Source organism: Capricornis sumatraensis, chromosome 15 (genome assembly GCF_032405125.1).
Source record: "Capricornis sumatraensis isolate serow.1 chromosome 15, serow.2, whole genome shotgun sequence".
In the NCBI taxonomy this organism is placed as follows: Eukaryota; Metazoa; Chordata; class Mammalia; order Artiodactyla; family Bovidae; genus Capricornis; species Capricornis sumatraensis.
In genome coordinates this window covers 65186618-65213554 of record NC_091083.1, presented here as the reverse complement: position 1 = coordinate 65213554, position 26937 = coordinate 65186618, and the positions used below count along the sequence as shown (strand labels likewise).

At 44.9% G+C, this 26937-nt stretch overlaps 1 protein-coding gene across 1 annotated transcript; it reads left to right on the top strand.

Moving 5' to 3' along the window:
* Window positions 1-1705: 1705 nt before the first annotated feature.
* COMMD7 (COMM domain containing 7) lies at window positions 1706-26937 on the top strand. Its single transcript, XM_068987239.1, has 9 exons — window positions 1706-1836; window positions 11176-11229; window positions 11327-11429; window positions 22881-22937; window positions 23020-23057; window positions 23508-23598; window positions 23915-23964; window positions 24809-24857; window positions 25879-26937. Exons 1-9 carry the CDS (start codon window positions 1753-1755, stop codon window positions 25953-25955), a joined length of 603 nt encoding a protein of 200 aa, XP_068843340.1. The 5' UTR covers window positions 1706-1752; the 3' UTR covers window positions 25956-26937.

Sequence of the window (26937 nt, the reverse complement as noted above, 5' to 3'; positions counted from 1 at the left end):
GCAATTTCAAGTGAATTTCTTTCCGTTTATCTATTTTCTGTCACAATCAATTCCACAAATATTTATTGAGTGCCTCAGCACCAGCCACTGTGAGAGCAGAAATGAAGGAAATCTAGTGGTTTCCGCAAGGTTCCTTTTTTTTTTTCAAGTTAAAAATAATTTAAAGAAACATACTTAAAATGGGAGCATTTCCTTGTATATAAATTATACCTGAACAAAGTTGATTTAGTTCAAAAATATGAATAAATATAAGGCCCTGACATGGATCGTTTTTAATAGGTTAAGACTATTTTAAAATTAAAATTCCTGGATGGTGAGTCAGGGGGTCTGAGCTCAGTCCCTGTCTGTCAGTAACTTGAGGTTTACTCTCTTCCAGGTACTTCGGACTTGGACAGGTGCCCTGTATACATTCTCAAAGCACTTTGTACCTCTTGGCATCAGTTAATAATTTCACATATGTGTGATTTTTCACGTGTGTGTCTATCTCCCAGATCACACTCTGACTTCTTCTAGACCATGCATTACAACTGATTTGTCACTGTGGAGTCCCAGCACCTGTCAGGACATGTGCCCTAGGGGTGGCACTCACTCGGATTATCTGTTGAATGAATGCATGAAGGAGTGTTGTTCATACCTTTCCAGAAGGGATTTTTTGGGGAAGGGTAGAGTAATGCCAGTCTTCCCCACACTCCCCCACCCAGGTTTCTAGGCACCCACTCCCTACTCTCAAGTCTGAGCTAAGAGGCAGGTAAAGATGCTTTTGGGCTTTGGTGTCAGGACCTAGATTCCAGGGAGCATGTCTTGGTTTTCTCATCTGTCCAATGGGGATCAGGTAATATCTGGGACTTCAAGGGATTCTTGGGAAGAGAACATGGGGGTTACAGTGTTTCAAGGCCTGCAGTGCTTGTCACTGGCCCCCAAATCTCCCCTCCACCAATCTGACCACCTTCCTCTTCTGTGAGGCAGTTTCTTCCACGCCAGAGTTTCCCCAAGTGCGGTCTTTGGGAAGCTGTTGGAAAATTCTCTGGATCCATCCCAGGCTTTTCTAAGCAGAGCTTTTGGAGGTGGGTCCCAGCAATTGGCATTATAGCAAGCCCTCCAGATGACACTGGTGCAAGCCCAAGTTTGAGATTTTATTGCTTTGCTCTGCTCTGACCCAAGCTCGCTCAGGGACACTGGGCCTGTCTGTTCACTTTTCTGTCGCCAGTGCCTAGCATCTAGGAGGAGGCAAGCACTGAATACATGCCGAATCATCATAACGGCGATGATGATAGCAGCTAGCTATTGACTGAGGACCTTCTGTGTGCTGTGTGCTGGGGTATCTTCTGAATATTTTAGGAGGGTTAGCTCATTTAAGGTGCCACCCCCGCGATCGTTTACAAGGAGAGTGAAGCAAGTTCCGAGCGGGCAAGCGCAGTGCCCAGGGGTCATCCAGCGGCGGCGGGAGACCCCGCTGGGAGTCCAGGTCTCACCGCTTTGCTGCTCAGGGTCCTGGCCTGGGCACAGCGATTGCTGATATCCTGGGCTTCCCCAGGGAGCCCCTGCCCCGCCCCACCCAGGGTCCGCGCGCCAGTGCGCGGCTCGGCCAGGGCGCCCCTGGGGACCCGCCCGGGAGGAGTGCGGCGGCGGCGGCGGCGGCGCCCGTGGCCGGTGGCGAAAGTGCGGCTGCGGAAGCGCCGCCACGGTGGCCGCGCGAAGGAGGAAGTCGGGGGAGGCGCGGGAGCGTGGGGCCTGCGGGGCCGGGCGGACGCCATGGGCCGGCTGCACTGCACACAGGACCCCGTGCCCGAGGCCGTGGGCGGCGACATGCAGCAGCTGAACCAGCTGGGCGCGCAGGTGGGCCGGGCGGCCGCGGCGCGGGGCCGGGGCGGGTCCCGGGGAGGGGTGGAGGGTTAGGCCGCGGCAGGCCGCTGTGCGAGCCTGGCTCGGGGAAGGTGGGTTCGGAGAGGGGCTGAGGGGAGTTAGGGTCTCAGGCCAGTTTTGAGGGCCGGACGATTAAGGGAGGCCTGAGGCCAAGCTGAAGGGCCCCAGGGAAACCTCGGCGGCCAAGAAATGGTACTAGGAGACTTCCCAGGGTCCTGGGGACGAGGAGAGTTTGCAGGATCCCGGAAGAACGGCTGAAGGGAGTCTTAATGTGGCTGAACGGAGTTTAGAGTAACGCACTGAGGGCTTTGGGAGGCCAGTGGAGTTTGGGGGAGCCGTGGGATTTGGTGGGTCAGGTCAGGGACTGAGACGTTTAGTAGGAAGACGCCGGGGGCGGGGCGGGGGGGGCGTCTTGGGGAAGACTGAGGAGGGTCTTAGCATCTCAACGGGGCAGAAGCTGCCTGGATGGGGCTCGGCATCTGGGGATGGGATGTGGGTGCAGATAATGGCCAAGCCAGAGTGGCTCTGTGGGCAGGCTGGTGATGACATCCTCTCCTCATCCCCACCCCCAGCCCAGCCCCCAGTTAAGGGAGACACGGGGAGTCCATGGCAGCCCTCTCCAGTATTCTTGCCTGGAGAATCCCCATGGACAAAGGAGCCTGGCGGAGGCTACCGTCCATGGGCTCGCAAAGAGTCTGACGCGACTAAGCACAGCACCGCACAGCGCTTGTAGTCCCCAAGAACCATGTACCCTATCCAGTGGAGGGCAGGTCCTTGACGGTAGTGGAGCTGTCGAAGGCTTTTTCTCAGCCTTCAGGCTGCAGGTGCCAGCCAGTCAACCTTGAAGGCTTCCTGCTCCTGTGTTGTTTGGGATGTCCCTTTCCTACCACCAAGGCAGCCAAATTAAGCAAGTTAAAATGACAGGTCTCAGGATCACTGCAAAGGTACATCTGTTCCCCCCACCGTGTTGTAACTTCCCAGGAGGTGGGGCCACTCTCTGTTATCTCAGCATCCTCACAACTTGGTGTTTTCTCATAAAGGAACACTAACTGTGATGGCAGGCATGTTCTACTGCCATGGCGTCCAAGAGAAATAAACTACAAGCCACAGGTCTACTTTTACATTTTCTAGTAGCCACACTTAAAAACTAAAAAGAAAGAGGAAATGAATTCAATGTGTTTTCTTTAACCCACTCTATCAAAGTATTATCATTTCCATGTGTGACCCACATAAAAAAATAGCGATGAAATGTTTCACTTTGTTTTGGTATAAGGTTTTTGATTCTAGTCTGTATTTTGAAGCACCTCTCAAATTGGATTAGCTTTTTTTTTTGGATTAGCCTTTTTCAAGTGCTCAGTATGGTTAGTGACCATTGTACTGCATAGCACAGTTTTAAGTGCTTTTATGTGTATTGAGTCACTGAGTTCTTGCAACTACCCTAGGAGTCAGGTACTATTACCATTCCCATTTTACAGATAAGGAAAAATGGTTTAGGAAAATAATTTGACCAGTTTGAGGCAGTTTAAGGGTGCTGTGAAAGTGCTGCACTCAATATGCCAGCAAATCTGGAAAACTCAGCAGTGGCCATAGGACTGGAAAAGATCAGTTTTCATTCCAATCCCAAAGAAAGGCAATGCCAAAGAATGCTCAAACTACCTCACAATTGCACTCATCTCACACGCTAGCAAAATAATGCTCAAAATTCTCCAAGCCAGGCTTCAGCAATATGTGAACCGTGAACTTCCAGATGTTCAAGCTGGTTTCAGAAAAGGCAGAGGAACAAGAGATCAAATTGCAACATCTGCTGGATCATCGAAAAAGCAAGAGAGTTCCAGAAAAACATCTATTTCTGCTTTATTGACTATGCCAAAGCATTTGACTGTGTGGATCACAATAAACTGTGGAAAATTCTGAAAGAGATGGGAATACCAGACCACCTGACTGACCTGCCTCTTGAGAAACCTATATGCAGGTCAGGAAGCAACAGTTGGCACTGGACATGGAACAACAGACTGGTTCCAAATAGGAAAAGGAGTACGTCAAGGCTGTATTGTCACCCTCCTTATTTAACTTATATGCAGAGTACATCATGAGAAACACTGGGCTGGAGGAAGCACAAGCTGAAATCAAGACTGTTGGGAGAAATATCAATAACCTCAGATATGCAGATAATACCACCCTTATGGCAGAAAGTGAAGAAGAACTAAAGAGGCTCTTGATGAAAGTGAAAGAGGAGAGTCAAAAAGTTGGCTTAAAGCTCAACACTCAGAAAAGATCATGGCATCCAGTCCCATCACTTCATGGCAAATAGATGGGGAAACAGTGGCTGACTTTATTTTTCTGGGCTCCAAAATCACTGCAGATGGTGATTGCAGCCATGAAATTAAAAGACACCTACTCCTTGGAAGGAAAGTTATGACCAACCTAGACAGCATATTAAAAAGCAGAGACATTACTTTGTCAACGAAAGTCTGTCTAGTCAAGGCTATGGTTTTTCCAGCAGTCGAGTATGGATGTGAGAGTTGGACTATAAAGAAAGCTGAGTGCTGAAGAACTGATGCTTTTGAACTGTGGTGTTGGAGAAGACTCTTGAGAGTCCCTTGGACTGCAAGGAGATCCAACCAGTCCATCCTAAAGGAGATCAGTCCTGGGTGTTCATTGGTAGGACTGATTTTGAAGCTGAAACTCCAATACTTTGGCCACCTGATGTGAAGAGCTGACTCATTTGAAAAGACCCTGATTCTGGGAAAGATTGAGGGCAGGTGGAGAAGGGGACGACAGAAGATGAGATGGTTGGATGGCATCACCGACTCAATGAACATGAGTTTGGGTGAACTCCGGGAGTTGGTAATAGACGACAGGGCCTGGCGTGCTGTGGTTTATGGGGTCACAAAGAGTTGGACACAACTGAGCGAATGAACTGAGCTAAACTGAACTTAAGGGCAGGCAGCCTTTATCAAAGTCCTTTGGGCCATTTTCGCCCCTTTTCTTGGGTGATCAGACTTCTCTGAGTAGCCACTCGATTAGCTGGCTTTCATTAGCCAGCTATTCTGGCCATTTCTATTAGCTATTGCTGCTGCTGCTAAGTCACTTCAGTCGTGTCTGACTCTGTGTGACCCCAAAGACAGCAGCCCACCAGGCTCCGCCGTCCCTGGGATTCTCCAGGCAAGAACACTGGAGTGGGTTGCCATTTCCTTCTCCAATGCATGAAAGTGAAAAGTGAAAGTGAAGTTCCTCAGTCGTGTCCGACTCTCAGTGACCCCATGGACTGCAGCCTTCCAGGCTCCTCCGTCCATGGGATTTTCCAGGCAAGAGTACTGGAATGGGGTGCCATTGCCTTCTCTGTCTATTAGCTATTAGCTATTTCTATTAGTTATTACTTTCATTAGCCTTTTACTTGAGACCTAGGCCTCAAGGAGGAAAAGAATCATTGTGTTAATGTTGGCATGACTATTTATTGCTTATTTGATACATATTTATCTGAATGCCTACTATGCACCAAATAGCCTCTAAACCCAGTAAAGTTTACAAAGTCTTGATGAATGAGGCCTGTTGTGTTGGGGAGGTTGTAATCTGCTGCGGCAGGTCAGAAAATGGAGACACGGCACATTACTACGTGAATCTGCATGTTTTCTGTGATGCTGTGATCAGTTCTAGGTAACATGGAGCCTTGAGAGTAGGTAGGATTAAAAGAATCATTTTTAGTGTGGTTATCAGAGGAAATTCAGAAAAAATATAAAGAAGAAACAAATGGTCGACAGTCTCTCACCTAGCAGCATACAAGTTTAGAAAATTCAGACAGTACTGAAAGATACAAAGTTAAAATAAAAATACCTATTTCTCTGTCTCCAGAAATCATCATTTTAATAGCTTCTCATATATCTTTATAGAAAAAAATCTGCATCTGCCATCACATTTATCGGTATCCTTTAAAAACTTTTTTTTTTTTGACAGTAAAGGCATTTTGTGATATTCCTTGAAACAGATATAGCATAATTTAACCAGTCCCCTGTTAATAGACACTTCAGTTGCTTTCAGTTTTTTATTTTTCTTTGTAGCTGTCAGCAAACTGCCTTGTTTATGTCTGGGTTTACTTTTTGGGACATCTCTGAAGGGTATGCTTCAAGCAGTGGAATTACCAGGTCAAAGGGTTTGATCGTTTGAAAAATTAGACATGGATTGCCAAATTGTAATCCAGAAAGTTTGCCCCAGTTTATCTTCTCAACAGTGTGCAGTCACATCTGTTACTTTCCAACCCTGGTGCCGTCAGACAATTAGTTTTGAAGATCTGACAAATGAACAATGGTATCTCCTTGTTCTGCTGATTTGCATTTCTCATCTGGAATAATCTTGGGCATCTTTTCATATGTTTAACTGGTGAGAATTCGTTAAGATTTTGATTTCATGGCTAGTCATGAGCAGGTAAGCATTCCAGGGAGAGAGAGCTATGCAGGTACAAAGGCAAAAGAATGGGGAAAGTGTTTAGGGAAGATTTGTTCAACAGATACTTAACTGCACTTACAATAATTAAGGTGCTGTGACCCTAAGAAGCTGGAGGAGAAACCTTCTCTGTTAAGACAGGTTTGTACTCCTTATCAAGATTGAAAATTCTAAGTGCCCCCAGGTGAGGTTCCAAGAGGGAGCCTCAGAAGTTAAGAATCTGGGTAGGTCCCTTTCTTGTTGGGAGAGTCCTGATATCTGGGCAGGGCTTTGAAGGATAAGGAGGGTTTGGAAAAGTGGAGATAGGGGTGGGGTTTGATAACAGCCTACAGATCAGAGTAGCTTGAGGCTGTTCATGGGAGGAAAGTCGGGGATGAGGCTGCACAAGGAGCTCCATCCTGAGTGTTAGGCTGAGGCCTGGAAATGAAAGAGCAGCTGGAGGCCCTCTCGGTCATCCCATTTTTTTTAAGGCCCTAGTGGCATAGGAAACATTTTTGGCCAAAGATGTAACAGTTCCCAGATCTGTAGCAAAAAAAAATTAAAGGAATAGAGGAAAACTCAGTTTGAGGACCCATTCTCAAGCTAGTCTTGACTATTCTGTTTTTACTCTGTCAACATTTGTGCAAGACTGATACCTAATGTCATAAATATCGCAGAAAGAAAAACCCTGGACCAGCAAAGCTAAAGTGTTTCTGTGTGATATCCATGGAGTTTTGAGAAAGCAGAGACTTCTAAGATACCATTAGCTGGTGGGAGTGTAAATCCATGCAACTTTTCTACAAGGCAATTTGGCAATATTTTCTCAGAATTTAAAATGCACATATCTTAGAGAATAAACTAGTGGTTTCCAGTGGGGAGAGGGGAGTGGGGAGGGAGATAGGGATAGAAGGTTAAGAGACACAAACTATTATGTAAAAAATAAATAAGCTATCATTAGGATGGGCTTCCCTCTTGCCTCAGTGGTAAAGAATCCACCTGCTAATCCAGGATATACGGGTTCGATCCCTGGGTCGGGAGAATCCCCCAGAGAAGAAAACGGCAAACCACTCCAGTATTCTTGCCTGGGAAATCCCATGAACAGGGCAGCCTGGCGGGCTACAGTCCATGGGGTTGCAAAAGAGTCAGACACAAATTAGCAACTAAACAACAACAATAATTATAAGGATATAATGTACAATAACTATAAATGGAAATGACCTTTAAAAGTTAGCAATTACTGTGTTGTATACTTGAAACATATAATATTTTACATCAACTTTACCTCAATTTTTAAAATGTATATAGGACTTCCCCAGCAGTCAGTCCAGTGGTTAAGACTCTGCTTCCACTGCAGTGGGCACAGGTTTGATCCCTGATGGGGGAACTAAGATTTCACCTGCCATATGGCATGGCATGGCCAAAAAACCAATTTTTTAAAAAGCGTATCCTTTCACCTAGAATACATTTTAAGAATACATCTTGTAGACATACACATACATATTTCACAAAGAAGTATGTTCATTGCAGCATCGTTAACATAAGATCAACACATACACACACTATAATGTTCATTTCTAGGGAGCTAAATTCTGCTGTCTTAACTGGTAAATGCCATACGGTTGTTAAAAGAACTGGGGGGATTTATATCTGCTGACATGATTGATCTCTAAAATGTAATTGAGGGGGAAAAAAGGTGAGATGCAGGGAGTGGGTTCAGTATGATCCCACTTCTATTTAAAAGAAACTAAAAAAAAAATGAAATGATGGGAAGGCTACAGAGGTGTTAGCATAATTACCTATAGGTAGTGGGACTGAGGTGGGAGGGGGCAAGGAGAGAGTAAGAGATTTTATTTTATATTCTGTGGGATATCCATTTATGCTAGCTGGGTGGGTCTTTTTTAAAACTTTGCATGTATATTACTTTTACATTTTCATGTAAGACTAGTTTTATATTTTAAAATAGAATACATTTTAGAATAAAATAATACAGAACCTTGCCAGGGGTTTGTGTAAAGTTTATGTATCATGGAAAAAGGGGCAAATGTATTTGACAGTCACATGTACAGTTTGGGGGGCTTGGAGCCGCAATATCTGCCTGTTGTCTTTTTTGTTTAAATGTTAAAGCTGTATCTAATGCGTAGTGACTTTAATTGTGGCTGTGGTAACTGCTACACATACATACATGCTAGAGGCTTGTTGAGCCTCTAGTCTGACACTGTACTGGAGGCTTTGTATGAGCCGATTAGTACTGTTCTGGAAGCTATGTATTATTACCTCTGTCTTTCTGATGGCGACTGAGACGCAGTGAGGCTAAGTGACTTGCCCAGGGTCACCCGGACGATCAGAAGAACAGTGATTCACATCTGGGTCTTTTAAACTGTTGTGTCCTGGTTTCCTTCACCGTGCCACACACACCGTGTCCATCAGGAGAGGATAAGGGAAAATAATGCTAAATGTCTCAGTCTGTGCGAGCTGCTGTAACAAAATACCACACCCTGGGTGGCTTGGACAACAGAAATTTATTCCTCATAGTTCCAGAGGCTGGAAGTCCAAGATTAGGGTGCCCACAGATTGATTTCCTAGCGAAAGCTCTCTTCCTGGCTTGCCGCCTTCACGCTGTGTCTTCGCAACGTGTGCCTCACAGAAAGAGCTCTGGGGCAACTTCCTCAGAACTTCCTGGTGCTTATAAGCGCACCAGCCCTATCAGATTAGGGCCCCACCATTATGACCTCTTTTAACCTTGTCACCTCTTCACAGGCACTTTCTTCAAATATAGTAGTATTGGGGTTAGGACTTAAACCTATGAATTTTGGGGCACACAGATATTCAGTTCTTAGTAATAGAGTACTGATAAAGAGGTTCACGTGCACAAGGGAATAAGTGACTGGCAACCCACTCCAGTATTCTCGCCTGGAGAGTTCCATGGACTAAGGAGCCTGGCGGGCTACAGTCTACGGAATTTCAAAGACTCAGACACGACTGAGTGACTCACTCACTAAGATAATGTATAAATGATGTGTTAAAATTTGCTATTCTGTCACATACTCAGCAAGATGTTTATTGTGGGGGAGAGAAACCCAGAGAACATGGATAGACAAAACAGAAGAAAATAAAAATCACCTAAAGTCTTGCCACACAGAAGTAACTGCTTTCAAAAGCAAGATAGAGGGACTTCCCTCTTCCCTGGCGGTACCAGTAGTTAAGACTCATGCTTCCAGTGCATGGGGCTCACGTTCAATCCCTAGTCAGAGTGAACATCCCACATGCCACATGCAGTACCCCCCTCAAAAAAAAGTGAGGTAGAGAAAAAGTTCATGTAGTATGTTACCATTTAGGAGAGTGAAAATGGGGAAAATTATATATTTGGATTAATTTATGTTTGAGTAATAAATATGTGGAAGTATAAGCAAAAGGAGTGAGTATGTGTGTGCTTAGTCGCTCAGACATGTCTGACTCTTTGTGACCCCATGGACTGTAGATTGACAGGCTTCTCTGTCCACAGGATTTCCCAGGCAAGAATATTGGAGTAGGTTGCCATTTCCTCCTCCAGGGAATCTTCTTGACCCAGGGATCAAACCCACGTCTCTTATGTCTCCTGCATAAAGGGTAGATTCTTTACCAGTTGAGCCACCTGGGCCTTACAAAACAAAGGGAAGGAAAAAAAGAAAAAAAAAAAACTATTTCAGTGATTTTCCCTTTTCAGATCTTATTTTGGAGGGGGGGTGTTAGAAGGTATTTGACCCCTTGAGATTTATGTGTAATGTGTGTATGTGCACACAGTCAGTCTCTCAATATGTATCTGGTAAGCATCCCAACAAAATATAAGTTTTTTAGACAATCAAGTGGTATAGTTAGATGGGCACTGGTGGTGGGTGTTGTGAATATTTGTAATTGTTTTTTTTTTTTCTTTTTTACTGAAATATAGTTGACATAGACTATGTTAGTGTCAGGTGAACTACACAGTGACTTGACATTTGCGTACGTTATGAAATGATCGCCATGCTAAGTCTAGTAACCATCTGTCACTGTGCTAACTTTTTACAGTATTATTGACCATATTCCTTATGCTGTATATTACATCCCTATGGCTAATGTATAAACCTGTCAATCCCCTTAGCCTGTTTCATACCCCACCCCCTCCCCTCTGTATCTGTGAGTCTATTTTTGTTTTATTTGGTTTTTCAGAGTCTGTGTATGAGATCATATGGCATTTGTCTTTCTCTGGCTTACTTCACTTAGCATAATACCCTCTAGATCCATCCTTGCTGCCACTGGCAAGATTTCATTCTTTTCATGGCTGAGTGATATTCCATTGTAAGTATGGAGCATATCTTTATCCACTCATCCGTTAATAGACACCTAGGTTGCTTCAGTATCTCAGCTATTGTGTGTAGTGCTGCAGTGAATATTACTGTGCTTATATCTTTTCAAATTACAAATGTTTGTAGCTCTAAGATAATCAAAACTGATATCAACATCTATGTTCTCTTCACTTCTCTCTTTTTTATTTGGCTTTGCTGAGTCTTTGCTGCCAAGCAGGCCTTTCTCTAGTTGTGATGAACAGTGGCTGCTTTCTGTAGTTGCAGTCTGCAGGCTTCTCGTTACGGTGGCTTCTCTTGCTCTTGAGAGGGCTTCAGTGGAGGCAGCACGCGGGCTTGGTAGTTTTGGCTCCTGGACTCTAGAGCACAGGCTCGGCAGTTGCGGTGCACGGGCCTGGCTGCTCCATGGCATGTGGGATCCTCTCAGTTCAAGGATCATTTTCAGGCAGACTCTTTTCCACTGAGCCACCATGGAAGCCCCCTTTTCTCTCTTAAGGGGCTGTAGTTGGATGGAACTGGGGAACCCTGATCCAGGAATAGAGTTTTCTGATGTTCTGTGTTCTTCTCTTCACAGCAATTCTCAGCCCTGACTGAAGTGCTCTTCCACTTCCTAACTGAGCCAAAAGAGGTAAAGTATCTTGTGATAAGGAGAGTTCCCGAGGATGGGTCTGCGGTCCTGAGGTGCTTGAGTTGAAGGCCTGCTTTGTGCTGTCCCCCGTCTGCAGGTGGAAAGGTTTCTGGCTCAGCTCTCCGAATTTGCCACCACCAACCAGATCAGTCTTGGCCCCCTGAGAAGCATCGTGAAGAGCCTCCTCCTGGTTCCAAATGGTGAGTAGCCCCTCCCAGCAGCCGAGGCCAGAGACATTGGTTGAACATTCCCTTAATCCACGGAGTTGGCAGGCATGCTCTGGGCACTGAGCCAGAGCGTTTGGTAGGGAACCAGACATGGGCGGGACTGCAGTCTAGGCAGGGAAGCCAGGTAAACAGACAGCCGTGGGAGAGCATAATTGCAGTCTGCATCCCCACTTTGGTCCCCAGACTTACCTTTCTTCCACGTGGTAGGTGCAAGATTGAGAGTAAGGGTTTATAAACTTTTAGAGCAACTTGACAAAGTTTCTCTCTTTTTAAAATATCTATTTATTTTTATTTATTTGTTTGGCTGTCTTGGGTCTGAGTTGCGGCACGCAGAATCTTCGTTTTGGCACAAACTCACTAGCTGTGGTGCACGGGCTTAGTTGCTATGTGGCACCTGGGATCTTAGTTCCCCGACAGAGGACGGAACCCTCGTCCCCTGCATTGCAAGGCAGATTCTTAACCACTGAACCATCAGGGGCAGTCCCTTGACGAAGTTTCTTGAATCTACTAATTTTAAAAAATGGGACTTGCATTTTTTTTTTAATGTGGTAGAATATATGTAACATATAATTGACCATTGTAACCATTAGGAGCTTTTTTTTTCCCCTAGATTGTAAACATTAATCAGTACATGTTTTGCGGCAAGTTTTGGATACATAAATTTTTTTCTAGCAGGGTAGCCTGCCTGCTAAACAAAAATAAAGTTAAATGCAGCTCAGGAAAAACCTGAACTAATGAGAGTCTCACATTTTTTTAATGATTTATTAGGGTAATCATAGCATAGAAATTTATCTGAATTAAAAAAATTTTTTTGATCCAGTTATTGGATGAATCTTTAGCTCACTTATCCTCACCCTTATCCTTGCTAAGACTTAGTACTATTAGTACAAGAACAAGAACAAGTACTAAGAACAAGAACATTTTCTTTCATAACTATAGTGCAGTTATCAAAAGCAGGAAGTTTACACTGATTTAACACTTTAATCTGTGATGTGTATTCACATTTCCCTAAGAGTTATTTGGGGCTTATATTTTGTAAGCATTTTTTCATTTCATAGTTCTAGGAATTAATTTTCATTGTATTGTACAAAAATATCAGTCCATGGTAGATTGAAAATTTTTTAAGTAGGTCTTTTGATGAAGATAGTTTGAGAAGTGGGGTTTGCTTTAGAGCAGTCAGGGAAAGATTCTAGCCAGGAGGGAGGTGATCACAAAGTTTGAGCTGCAGGGTTATCTGTCATAGCACTGTTTATCACAGAAAAATTAGAAGCAATCCAGTTACCCAGCTGTTGAAAATTGGTGTGATATGCTGTGGTCCAGTTTTGCAGAGGAGTATGGTGGTGGTGCTTGTAGTAAAGAACCTGCCAGTCAGTGCAGGAGATGTAAGAGATGTGGGTTTAATCCCTGGGTCGGGAAGATCCTCTGAAGGACACAGCAGCCCACTCCAGTCTTCCTGCCTGGAGAATCCCATGGACAGAGGAGCCTGGTGGGCTGTAGTCCATAGGGTCACAAAGAGTTGGACATGACTGAAGCAACTTAGCACATACGCATGATAGTGATCAAGACTTCAGTCTGAGTTAGTAGGAACGGGGTGTGAATCCCAGTCTGACCCTTGGTAAGTAGTGTGGCTTTGGTACCCAGTCTCTTTCAATCCCTAGTAATAACCCTCCCCCAGCAGTTGTTCCACTCCATCTAAGCTTGTTTTTGGTGTGTGCGTGAGATGGTTTTGAAGATTAATTAAGATAATGTAAATAAAATGCTGAATAAATTATTAATAAATAAATGTCCATCGACTCAATAGACCTGAGTTTGAGCAAGCTCCAGGAGTTGGTGATGGACAGGGAAGCCTGGCATGCTGCAGTCCATGGGGTTGCAAAGAGTCGGACATGACTGAGCAGCTGAACTGAACTGAAATAAAACACTTAGCACAGTTTCTCCGCAAAAGGTTCTTATTTTTCATGTTATGTATTAATATTAATTTTTTAACATGTTGTTGAGAAAAATATAATGATATGGAAAACCTTTCACAATATTCTGTTTAGTTCTGTCTGCCACGGTCCTGTTTTTGTGTTAAAAAAGTTAACTGTGGTTCTGTCTGGGTGATAAGACAGCAGGTTATTTTACTTGTTTATTTTTAGCTAAATATTGTCTTAAAAGTTGCTAGAATTAATTTGGCAATTTAATTAAAAGTTAATTTTATTTAAAGAGAGGTGACATTTGAGCCCAGGCTTAAAGAATGAATAAATGTTGACTGGGCTGAGAGGAGGTAAACAGCATCCCCAGTTTGCATATTTTAAAAATTAGTGAAAAGCTGTTCTTCCCAGTATCTCAGCCTAATGGTACATTAAAAGTTGGGAACTTGATTGTTTGTACCTTCTGATATATTCTTCATGCAGATCCTTTTCTTTGCCCTGTCTTATGCTCCTGAGGGTTCGGGTTGTGAATCAGAAGATCCCTGAGGTTTCCAGCTATGGAATTTTATGATCCTCTTTTTGTGAGATTCTTGCCTTCTTTGCTCTCATGGCGGGTTAAAAGCATCAGAACCACAAGGCTGGATGAGAATTGCAGTCTTCCCTGGTGACTCAGATGGTAAAGAATCCGCCTGCAATGTTGGAGACCTGGGTTCAATCCCTAGGTTGGGAAGATCCCCTGGAGGAGGGAAAGGCTACTCCCTCCAGTATTCTGGCCTGGAGAATTCCATGGACAGAAAGTCACAAAGAGTCAGACACAACTGAGTGACTTTCACTTTCACTTAACACAAGAATTAATTTTCATTGCAAACTTAAAACTGCAGAGCTCTGGACAGTCAAAAGAGAAATTTCCTTTTTACTCTCATCTGACTCTTGTCTCTAGAAATAATCATGGTATAATTTTGGCATGTATCCTTTTCTATGTTTATGTACACCGACAGACAGAGCCATATACATTCATATAGTTTTGTTTTTCATCAGTGGTGATAAACCACAGAATTGCTCTGCGGCTTGCATTTTTCCATACCTAGTACATCATGAAGATTTCCCCACATCAACTTCATTCTTCTGGTGACTGCAGTGGACTTTGAACTGAATTAATCTTCTTTTACTTAATCCATTTCCTGTTGCTGGACATTTTAGTTCTGATCCTTCACTCTTAGAAAGTGTACCGTACCACAGTGAACATCCTTAGGAAATCTGTGTATTTAGTGTATGTGAGCATTTCTGTAGGACAGGTGTCCAGCTTATAGAACCAGGAGTTTTTATCCTCTTTATTCTCATTGTCCAGCCTACACCTGTGGGAATGAGGAAACCTGTGAGCTATTGTGGGCACTGATGTTTCAGGAGACCTCTGTCTGTTGTCCCTGCCTCCATTCTTTCCAGTCTTTACCATCTCTGCTCCCTGCCCCCATTGAGTCCTGCCAGACTGCCTTAAGTCTGCTCAGTCCTGTGCTCCAGCCCCAGTACTACCTCTGCAGAAAGTCTTCCCAAACCATCTCAATCCATGGTGACCTCCCCTTCCACTCCGCAACTGAGATGGATTCTTTTATCTGCAGCCCTTTTTGGAGCATAATCATTTAGTCTTCTGTTGATCATGCTGTTTTGTATGTATCCATCTCGTGGTCCTAACAGATAGTTCCTTGAAGTCATGGGCAGGTCTCCTTGAAGTCATGGGCGGGTCTGTACTACTTTCCTAAGCCACAGTTACAAGTAAAATGATGACATGGAACAAGAGCTTTTGATTCATGCTGGGTGACTTGAGCTGAACTTGGGAGAGCCTGTGACCCTCCCAGGGGATGTTGGGTGTATATTCTTCAAGCAGGATTGATGAACAGTGTTTATAGCAGACCGTTTTCTGTAGGTCCAGAGAACGCTGAGGTGTGCTGAGTTCCAGGGACGGGCTTTGCAAGCTCACTTGGATTTGAGTCTTGGGCATATCACTTTAGGTAGCTATTTGGCCTTGGACAAATCAGCCTCTTGGGGCCTCAGTTTCTATCTGAAAAACGGAGTGGTAAGAACAGTTTATGGTGATGGCTTTAGGAATAAATGAGTTAGTATCCATAAAGCACTTAATACCATGCCTGTGGAACTTTACACTGCTGATTTATTTATTTTTGGCTGTGCTGGGTCTTCATTGCTGTATAAGCTTTCTCCAGTTGGGGTGAGCAGGGGCTCCCCTCTGGTTGCGGCATATGGGTTTCTCCTTGTCGTGGCTTCTGCGGTTGTGGAGCACAGGCCCTAGGTGCACAGGCTTCAGGAGTTTCAGCACCCAGGCTAAGGAGCTGTGGTTCCCGGCTCTAGAGCACAGGCTTAATAGTTGTGGCTCACGGGCTTAGCTGCTCCACAGCATGTGGGATCTTCCCGGACCAGGGATGAAACTGGTGTCTCCTGCACTGACAGGCGAACTCTTCACCACTGAGCCACCAGGAAAGCCCTACATTGTTTATTGATAGTTCAGTTAGTTTCTCTTATGTGCCTCGATGTCAAAGCATCAAATAAAACATCCCTTCCCTCGATGGAGAGGATATGAATTCTCTTGATTGTTTAATTCAGTTCAGTTTAGTTCATTCAGGCAGACATGTCCAACTCTTTGAAACCCCATGAACTGTAGCACACCAGACTTCCTTGTCCATCACCAACTCCTGGAGCTTGCTCAAACTCATGTCCTTCCAATCGGTGATGTCACGCCCCAAAGCTTTTCAAGCTTTTCCAAGTTCCAGAGTTGAAGTCTCAGGTTTGCCGAACTCCTCAGTAGCTCTCAACAATTTCTGTTTGTTTTACTCTTTTTTGTTGTTTTTATGCAATCTGACTTTTCCCTTCCTACAGAGTTCAAGAGTTCTGCATTTCTTCCAGAGCATCTGCTAATCATCTGAGGTAGCTTGTAAGTCTCTTGGCCTCTTCTTCATCCCTTGGCGTGATGAGGGATTATTTTTTCAGTCCCAAAGGCTGCCATCCCAGAACAAATTCCCAGCCCTTCATGCCTTGTTATGGCAGCAGCCTCTCCACTTCTGTTCTCCCATCCAGATTCTAGTTTGCCCTGGAATACAGAACAACTTGGACCCTGCTGCTCCTCTCAACTGTTTACTTTGCCTAATGGACTCTGTAGTCCCTAACTTGGCCTTCAAGGCCTTCCCCTGTCTAGTCTGAAAGTGCCCTCATTGCCTTCTCCTTCCTTCATCCTGGTATGGCTTGTTGGAGTTCAAGGGACCCCAAAGACCTTCCAGATCAGTCTTCCCCAAATTGGTCTTTTCATCCAGAAAAGACTTCAGTGGCCAGGCAGGGTCATAAAGTTCTGTCCCTGCACCTCCCAGCCTTGGAATCTTGGAGATTCACACACACATTAACATATCTCAGTCTCTGAAAAGCCCTGTAGTAAACTGGTTAACCTGCTTAACCAGTATCTGCGAAACAGTTAACCCTGGAACTCTTCTTTTTGGGGGCAGGAGTGAGTGCACAGAGGGAGGGTTAAGTAAAAGCTTTGTAAAGTGCTGATCTAGTCTGATCTTTGTCTTGGAGATAAAGAAACAGAGCCCTGGAGAGGGGAAGTGACTTGCTTTAGATCTTATAGATGAAAAGCTATTGCTGCACCCTCCTTGATTAGCTCAAAGCTTGTGGGTTTGTTGGTTTTTTTTTTTTTAACATTTTTCTTTTACTATTTAGTATGTAATTCTTAAAAGCACCTGAGGGCTTTCCTTGTGGCTCAATGGTAAAGAATCCACCTGACAGTGCAGGAGACATGGGTTCGATTCCTGGTTTGGGAAGATCCCTCATGCAGTGGAGCAGCTAAGCCTGTGCCCATCACTACTGAGCCTGGGCTTTAGCGCCTGGTAACTGCCACTGCTGAGCTCACGTGCCACAACTACTGAAGCCATGTGCCCCTAGAGCGCATGCTCTGCAGCAAAAGAAGCCACCGCAATGAGAAGCCTAAGCACCGCAACTAGAAAGGGTATCCCCTGCTCGCTGCAACTAGAGAAAAGCCCTCACAGCAACAAAGACCCAGCACAACTAGAATAAATAAATAAAAATAAGTCCACGAAGAATTGTTCTCTTAAAAAAACAACAACCTGATTTCACCCTTTGTCAACTCATGTCCGGATTGCTTCACCTGTGCCCTGCCTACTTCAACTCATTGCTCTCCAAACTGGATTATTTTTAAACAAATCTCAGACATCATATCATTTCATTCAATTCCTAGTTATGTATCTCTAAACCATAAAGGACTGTCTCTTCTTTATCAAACCACTATGCACTAATCATATCTAAAATTAAAATACAAACTCAGAGTTCAAACTTCCCCATTGTCTCATCCGTTTTGTTTGTAAGTGTTCTCATTAAGATCCAGATAAGGCTCCCACCTGGCATTTGGTTGCTCCCCGGCCCTTGTATGCTTACTTCACAGCTCCGGGACCTTGAGCCAAGTCATGTAACCACTCTGAGAATCAGTTTCTTCAGGAATAAAATGGAGCTAATACTAGTAGCTCATACATTGTTTCAAGAGTGGAGAAAGATGGCAATCCAGTGGTTAAATTTGGCACTTTCAGGACAGGGGTTCGGTTCAGTCTGTGGTCAGGGAACTAAGATCCCACAAGCTATGCAGTGCAGCCAAAAAAATAAAAATAATTTTTAAAGAATTTCTTTTAAAAAAATGGAGAAAGATAATAAACGTAAAGTGCTTGTTTCAATAGTAAGTGGTAGTAGCTACATTGCTGTTAGTATTGATTGTCATTATTATTATGAGTTGTCACCTAGAAAAGATTACAGATAACTTTGCAGTAGGGACATAATTTAAGTTGGTTTTTACTTTAATATCTGGCCCTTGTGGGTACCCAGCAGTTGGTTGTTATTTATTCATTTATTTATTTGGCTACGTCAGGTCTTAGTTTCATCATGCGAACAGATTTTCTTGTGGTGCACAGGCTTATTTGCTTCTCAACATGTGGAATCTTCCCAGACCAGGGATCAAACCCATGTTCCCTGCATTGCAGGAGGACTCTTAACCACTGGGTCAGCAGGGAAGTCTCCACTGGTTGGTGGTTTTTGTTGTCTTTTTTTTTGTTTGTTTTAAAGAAAAAGTGATAATTCCCTTTCCCCACTTAAAGGAGTCTGTCTGGCTGGGCCAAAAAAGGAATAATGAGCATTGAACAATAATCGCAAATGGTATTTAATCAAATGCTGGACTAAGTTCCCTAGGGGTTCCCAACTTTACCCTGCTCTATTTTCTATGTGGCACTTTTCAGTAATCGTCTACCTGGAATAATACTCTATACAATAGAATCCACTGCAATGCAGGAGGCCTGGGCTCAATCGCTGGGTTGGAAAGAGTCCCTGGAGAAGGGCATGGCAACCCACTCCAGTATTCTTGCCTGGAGAATCCCATGGACAGAGGAGCCCAGTGGGCTGTAGACCGAGGGATCCTGAAGAGTCGGACATGACTGAGGGACTAACACTTTCGCCATACGACTTATCTACTAGTTACATTATTGTTATAATGTATTATATGTGTTTATTGTTATATCCCAAAAGATTGTGAGCCTTAGGAGGATAGAGACTGTTGCCTGTTTAGTTTTTGATGCATTCTGACATCCAGCTCAGTGCTGGCACATGGCAGTCTCGGGACATCTGTATACAGTGACTGTGACCTCTGTTTGCACGTGAACCTTGCAGGGGTGGATTCAGCTAGTGAGCCTTCAGGGTAAGTAATCACTGAATGAATGGGGCTCACATGCTCTCCCATCTGATTCACCAAGGCTTAGTTCTGTTCCTTGGACTTCCTTACTACTCTGAGTAAGCTTGGGAAGGTTTTGGCTAGAAGAATAATGTTTGCTAACTTTCCAGCCGTTTGCTGAAACCGTCTTCTTTGTCACCCACACTATTTGATGGCAGTGGGGGTTTGCCTAAGGCAACTGTTCCAGTGAAAAGTGGAGCTCAAGGATTTATAAACCATCCCAGATGGTTATCTGTATTTAAAGGACGTTCTCAGATTTACCCTAGTGACATGTTCTAATGACTGCAGTCCTGGAGTTGAGATTTTTCTGACATGGGGTCAAGGCTGCAGCCCTGTCTTGCGCTTACAAGACAGAGGAATCACCAAAGGAAAAAGCTGAAAAAGAAGCTAAGGGCTTGAGGCCTAACGATGCAAATATGTGTATTTCTCTTTTTTTAAGATCATGTTTGTTTGTTTGTTTTAACATTTATTCATCTGTTTGGCTGCCCTGGGTTGTAGTTGCAGCATGCAAACTCTTAGTTGAGACGTTGGATCTAGTTCCCTGACCGAGGTTTGAATCCAGGGCCGCTGCGTTGGGAGTGTGAGTCTTAGCCACTGGACCACCTGGGGAGTCCCTCTATGTATGTTTCTGAAGTATGGCTCCTGCCTGTCTCAGGTAGTGAGGTGCCATCAGGACAGAGCGCTTGCTTCGGCCCCTGCAGCTCGGTAGCCTCAGCTGTCAGTCACTGTCCGGTTGTGGCCTAGTCTTACTCCCCGACAGCATCTCAGAATGACCTGGAATGGAAAGGGCCTGAATTTGGGGGTCAACTGCCCCATAAGCTACTTTCTCTGCTACTTGCCTGCTGTGTGGCCCTGGGCAATACGTTTAACCTTTTTTCTTGGAAGGGAGGGGCTTTTTTTTTTTTTAATTATAGAGAAGCGCAAGAAAGAAAACAAAAATGACTCACAATTTTACTGCCTTCCTATTAAAAAAGAAGTGACATGCAGCTAGGATGTTTTTAAATGACACCAAGGAAAGAAAGTCCCACCCAGTCCCTTTCCTCAAAGGTATCCTCTGTTTTGTGGTTATGTTCACCAAAAAGGTACCTTACATCTCTCAATTTAGCCATAAGATAAGCATATAATTAAAGCTGTCAGTACCGACTCAATGGACATGAGTTTGAGTGAACTCCGGGAGTTGGTGATGGAGAGGGAGGCCTGGCATGCTGCAATTCATGGGGTCACAAAGAGTCAGACACAACTGAGCGACTGAACTGAACTGAAGAATAGATAATATACCCTTCTTTATTTACGCAAAAGAGACCACACTAAGCAGACTGTTCATACCTTTTCTTTTCTTTTAATTATGTTTTTCAAATGGGCAGGTCAGGAGCTACCTTATTTTTAAAGGTTGTATAGCATTCCATTGTACGGATTCTTTGATTCAGCATGTGTTAAATGAGTTGAGGGCCAACCAACGAACAGTGCCTGGCATTTTTTTTTAGTAACTTGGGACACAGCAGTGGGCAAAACGGACCAAGTCCTTGTTCTCAACAAACTGACTTGTGAGAAAATTGACAATAAATATGTAGCATGAAGTTGGGTAGTTATAAATTGCCATGCAGAAAAGGACACTTAAAGATTGGTCAGGGACCCTTTCAGAGGAGGTGCAATTCAAGCAGATTCCTGAGGAAAGTGAGGAGTGAGCATGTGCAGATTTGAGGAAGCGTGTTTCCTGCAGGAGCAACTGCAAGGGTAAACGCATGGAGGTAGGAACCTGCCTAGTAAATAATGGGAAAAACGGAGTAAGCGAGGGAGAGAGCAGAGGGTTCTACAGAAGGACAGATCCACAGGGCACTGTGAGAACTTCGGGATTTACAATAAGTGGAACAGGAGCTATTCGAGGGTTTTGAGCAGAGAGGAGACACGGTCTGACTTAAGTTTTAACAAAATCACCTTGGTGCCCCGCTGCTTGTGTGGACACACCAGAATCAGTGTACTGTTTCTGAGTTTTCATCTCCTGCCCACTGCTAAGGAGCTTTCCTCGCAGATCTCAGTGTATGGAGGGGCAGAGCTGTAGGTGAGCTCTTAGCAGTGAAGTTGTCAACTCTGGATTTGCCAAATCCTCTCCCCACAAACCTGAACCTTTCTCATCTTTAATTTCCTGCTAAATTAAAAGTTACAATGGTATTCTCTACCTCGGAGTATTTGGGGATCATCAGACAGAATGTTGGATTTGAACTGGATATAAACTAAGGAGCTCACCAAGAGTTGATTGGAGTGACTGGACATAACAGCCTTCTTGGAGAGCTTTTATGGCCAAGGTTTCCTGGGGTCTCGCCTTTTTTTTTATTTCCCTTTGGCTTCCTTGCTCAGTCTGATTTTGGAGATAAAAGGTTTCCTCCCTTTGTTGACTCCGTTGATTTTTGCAGTGGACAACAGCCTTTCAGATTGTTTCTCTGGAGTGGGATGGGGGTGGGGGCTCGGGTTTAGGGTGTTACTTCAGGGCCCTCCCTGGACCATGGTGGACAACTTCTTATACTTCGATTAGTCATCTTCTGAAGGACTAAAAAGTGGAAAATTTTAAAGCTGTTGCCAGATCGTGACTGGAGGCTGTAGCCTGCAGGTTAAATGTTGAGAAGCCCGGATTGCTGGGAGCACTTTATTTTCAGAAGTGGGAGCCTTCGAGCGGAACAAAGGAGGTGGGTGCAGGGCGAGAGTAGGTGGGGTTTCGCAGGGCTCCTGAGGGGAGGGGCTTGACAGCCCCTCTGCAAGTGACTTGGCAACTGTAGAGGCTGAACAGCTTAGTCCATCTGCGTTTGCTTCCTGAGGGCTGACCTTCTGGGGCAGGCTGTCCCATATGGAGACAAGAATGCTCGGTAATCCGCCCTAACCGCTGCTGTAACCACTGGGCCTGCGTGGCTCCTGAGCGCTTGGAACAGCTGGTGCAGCTGAGGAACAGATCACTACATTTCCTTTCATTTTAGTTCATTAACAGTTAAAGAGGGGAATTCCCTGGAGATCCACTGGTTAGGACTTGGCACTTTCACTAATGAAGGCCTGGGTTCCATCCCTGGTCAAAGAACTAAAATCCCACAATCCACGTGGCAAGGCCAAAAAAGAAAAAGAGCCTCATGTGTTCGGTGGTTACAGATGGCGCAGTGCGAGCTTCAGGCTGTTACCCCTGTGCCCACCTGACCTTGAACTCCCCCACTTGGCTCCAGGAGTCTGTGGCCTTATTTCCTCAGATGAGTCACCCCCTCCCCAAGCCCAGACAGTCTTTCTTTTGTCTGTGACTTCACCTATACTTTCTGGAGGGGCCAATGCTTGTGTGGCACCTAAAGTGAAGTGAAAGTTGCTCAGTTGTGTCAGACTCTTTGCGACCCCATGGACTGTAGCCCGCCAGGCTCCTCTGTCCATGGAATTCTCCAGGCAAGAATACTGGAGTGGGTTGCCATGCCCTCTCCAAGGATCTTCCCGACCCAGGGATTGAACCCAGATCTCCCACATTGCAGGCAGATTCTTTGCCGTTACAGCTACTCAGGAATCTGCCCCAAAACACCCCCTAAAACCTGCTGCCTATTCCGCCTCATCTCCTTCCTGCCTGGCTGGACCTAGATCACGCCTAGTGAGCTGAGTCTGTGTGTTCCCTTTGTCATCCCTGTCACTTAAGTTGTGCCCATTAAATACTTCCTGCCAGTGGATTGATTGATTTGCTCTTTCTGACTGATTTTTCTCTTCTCCCAGGTGCCTTGAAGAAGGGTCTCACAGCCGAGCAGGTCCGGGCCGACTTCATGACTCTGGGTAGGTGACCACCCCAGGTTGCTCAGGTGACAGGCCCTATGGCCCTTCCCTGTGGTCATGTCTCCCTTCTGTTCTCTTCCAGGTCTCAGTGAGGAGAAAGCCGTCTACTTTTCTGAAAAGGTATCAGAATCCCTCTTAATCAAAGTGAATTTTAAGATTGTTTTTATTTCCTGAAAACATACAAATGGAAAACACCGACCAAAGAAAAACCATCAATCATCATATGTCATTTCCCAGCTTAAAGTTTGTCACTTGGTTTCATGCAGATGACATACATCCATGAAAACACTATTCAGTGCGTCTAATATTTTCCCTCTGATTTGACTAAATGTAAATATCATACAGTTTTTGTTCCAACCTGGATTAAATCTTGGAATAAAAGAAGATTCCTGCTGCCCCTCTCCACCCGGATCTGTGCACACAGGCCGAGCCCACTGTGCACACAGTGCCTCTGCACTCTGCCCGTGTCTGTGTAAAGACTAAACATGCTGTATTGGGGGTGGAATAAAGAGGGTTTTTTTCTTTTTTTTTTTCCATTGTGATGACTTTGGCTTTCTGCTTTTGTTCCAGTGGAAGCAGAATGCCCCCACCCTCGCTCGATGGGCCATAGGTCAGACTCTGATGATTAACCAGCTTGTAGATATGGAATGGAAATTTGGAGGTAACCAGTTAGAGCCAGTCCTGGGTCACTTGGATGATGCAGGGTTGGGTGGCAGAGGCTCTCAGATGACTTCACTGGGGAAGCGGGATCCTTGGTCCCCTAAGATTGTTGGGTCTAGCAGCTGCTTCCCTGTGTCACTGTCCACACTCAGCAGCTCTTTCTACCCATGGCTGTCTGTGAGTTCACTTCCTGAAAAGCACATTCTGCTGTCTTCATCCTGGCCCCCACATGGCTCCTGCTTTACAACTTGCAAGATTGGGCTCTTCAGAGTTGGTCCTCAACCAGCCACTTACTATTTTTCTCTTTTGTGTCACAGTGACGTCTGGGAGCAGCGAACTGGAAAAAGTAGGAAGTATTTTTTTACAAGTAAGTCTTTTTCTAATCTCTGAAAATTGGGAGATTTTTGACTTGGTTATAAAGTATTAAATACATTTTACAATGAAAAGTGAAAGTGAAGTCGCTCAGTCATGTCCAACTCTTTGCGACCCCGTGGACTGAAGCCCACCAGGCTCCTCCATCCATGGGATTCTCCAGGCAAGAATACTGGAGTGGGTTGTCATTTCCTTCTCCAGGGGATCTTCCTGACCCAGGGATCGAACCTAGGTCTCCTGCACTGCAGACAGATGCTTTAACCTCTGAGCTACCAGGGAAGCCCTCACATTCTACAATATTCTAATGCAGTTACTCACTCAGTCATGTTCAGCTCTTTGCAACCCCATGGACTGTAGCCCTCCAGGCTCCTTTATCCTTGGAATTTCCCAGGCAAGAATACTGGAATGGGTTGCCATTCCCTCCTCCAGGGGATCTTCCCCACCTGGGGATTGAACCTGGGTCTCCTGCATTGCAGGCAGATTCTTTACCATCTAAGCCACCAAATCTACCTTGGGTTTCTTTAATATACAATTGAACCATGTTCCACTGAAGTGCCTTGTGTATTTCAGAGCAATGTGGTCAGCCAAAGATGTGGTTATTAACATGCTTACTTTCAGATGAATAGGATCTGGATGTTGTTCTTGAAAGTTTTGATTGTTCCTGTCATCATGGGAATTGTTAGAAGTTTTGCTGTTGGACAATTTAAACAGCTCTCGAGTAACTCAAGACACTGGATGGTTTAATGTTTCCGTGAAAGTTCGGGTTTCAGGAATTTCTTGGCCCAGTTGTTATCGTTTTAATTTAAATATTTTATTTCTTTTTTCCTTTTTTGGCTCAGTTAAAGTTGGTCGTTAAGAAAGGAAATCAAACAGAAAACGTATACATAGGTGAGTCCAAATTCCCATTTGAAATACTTCCACTTTTTCCATGTTTTCTTCAGTCATTAGGCTCCTGAGTGTGTGTTAGTCGCTCAGTCATGCCCGACTCTTTGCGACCCCATGGACTGCAGCCTACCAGGCTCCTGTGTCCATGAGATGGTCCAGGCAAGGATACTGGAGTGGGTTGCCATTTTCCTTCTCCTTAGGCTCCTGAAGCCCACCACTAATCATTTTTCCATAAAAAAAAAGCCATAATCGGACTATGGAATCTCCATTCTTCCACCTTTGCTCTCCTAAATGATAAGCCATTAGCAAGTTGGAGACCCCACAGTCAATGAACTTTTTGCTAAAGGGAAAGGGTGGGATAGGAATGTGAGTGAAAGTCGCTCAGTTGTGTCCGACTCTTTGCGACCCCATGAACTATACAGTCCATGGAATTCTCCAGTCCAGAATACTGGAGTGGGTAGCCTTTCCCTTCTCCAGGGGATCTTCCCAACCCAGGGATCGAACCCAGGTCTCCCACATTGCAGGCGGATTCTTTACCAGCTAAACCACAAGAGAAGCCCAAGAATACTGGAGTGGGTAGCCTATCCCTTCTCCAGCAGAACAATGGGTAGCCTGTCCCTTCTCCAGCAGATCTTCTGACCCAGGAATCAAACTGGGGTCTCCTGCATTGCAGGCGGATTCTTTTCCAACTGAGCTATCAGGGAAGCTTGGGGTAGGAATGGTGAATATCTAAGAGCAAGAAGCTCTGGGGCTATGGGAATCATATCAGCTGTCCTGAATGGCTTTGTGTTGGGGAGTTGATGCCATTGAAAATCCCCCCCTCCACTTTTTTTTTTTTTTTATGGAGCTGAGAACTTTCTGTGTTCAAGGCTTCAGTTCTTTATTATGATCAATTACCCATCCAGAACTGCTTAGAGGTATTAAGTCAAAAAATAAAAAGGAAGTCGCTGGGTGTAAATTCGTTTTCTTGGAAGATTCTGTGGAGTTGGAAACATTTACCTGAAGCCACGTTTTCTCTCCCCAGAATTAACCTTGCCTCAGTTCTACAGCTTCCTGCACGAGATGGAGCGAGTCAGAACCAGCATGGAGTGTTTCAGCTGATTTCTGTCCCCGCCTTGCATCTCCACCTCGCCCCCTCCCTGTCCCCTCCTCCTCTTTCCCGGTGACCTGTTCTGAGAGGCTGCTGGGCTCCCAGGCCTGTGGCCTCTCCTCTGGGCCTGCCTGCCTCTTGGGAGCCCAGGTGCAAAGTTTCTGAAAAACAAAGGATTAAGTGCTTAAGGAGCCCGGACAGGATGACCCTGAAGAGTCTTCATGAGGCACCCTCCACCACCTATCTCCCAGGTCACTGTTTAGATATTCAGAAAGGTGATTGCATCTCAGATGCAGGGAGGAGGTAAGTCAAGTCACCTCCCCTTCAAAGCTCCAGAGTACACAAATGGTCTGTTGCTCAAGATATCAACACTGATGACCTTCTCCACAAGATAGCAAGGGCTTATTTATGACTAAGGAAGAGGTGGATTTCATGAATGACCCAAAGGGAGCTCCCAGCAGAATTCCTACAGGAGTTTGTGGTGGTGGGGCCTTGCTGATCGGTCTTTAGTGGACACCTGTGTAAAAGTATGGGCTGGGTCTGCTCTGAAAAAAAAAAAAAAAAGGCTTCACTTCAGGTTTTGCCCCGTTGTGTGTAATGAGGCGGGCCTTTTGAGGTTACTTCAGCTTGTTTTGGTTCAAGCTGACCTTCTGTGGTGGTTGGATGAAGAGTAAAGAAGACTCTGAAGAACAGGTCTGCGTCCGGTTGTCTGCGTGCATGGATTAAAGAGTCATTTCCCTTGCAGAGAACTAGTGCTCTCATCTTCAAAAATTATCTTCCTGGTTTTAGTGAGGGCTCTGGGTCTTCAGTGAAATTCACTGCAGTCCCAAGTAGGCGTTTGTAAGAGCAGTTCAGGGGAAACTCAGGTCAAAAATATGAAAAGTAGAGTAGATGAATACTTTGTGTTCAGATAACTTTAGCACCAACCTGTCATGTGACTTCTCCTCCTCCTACCTCTCCCCTCCGCCTCAGAAATTTTTTTAATTCTGAATG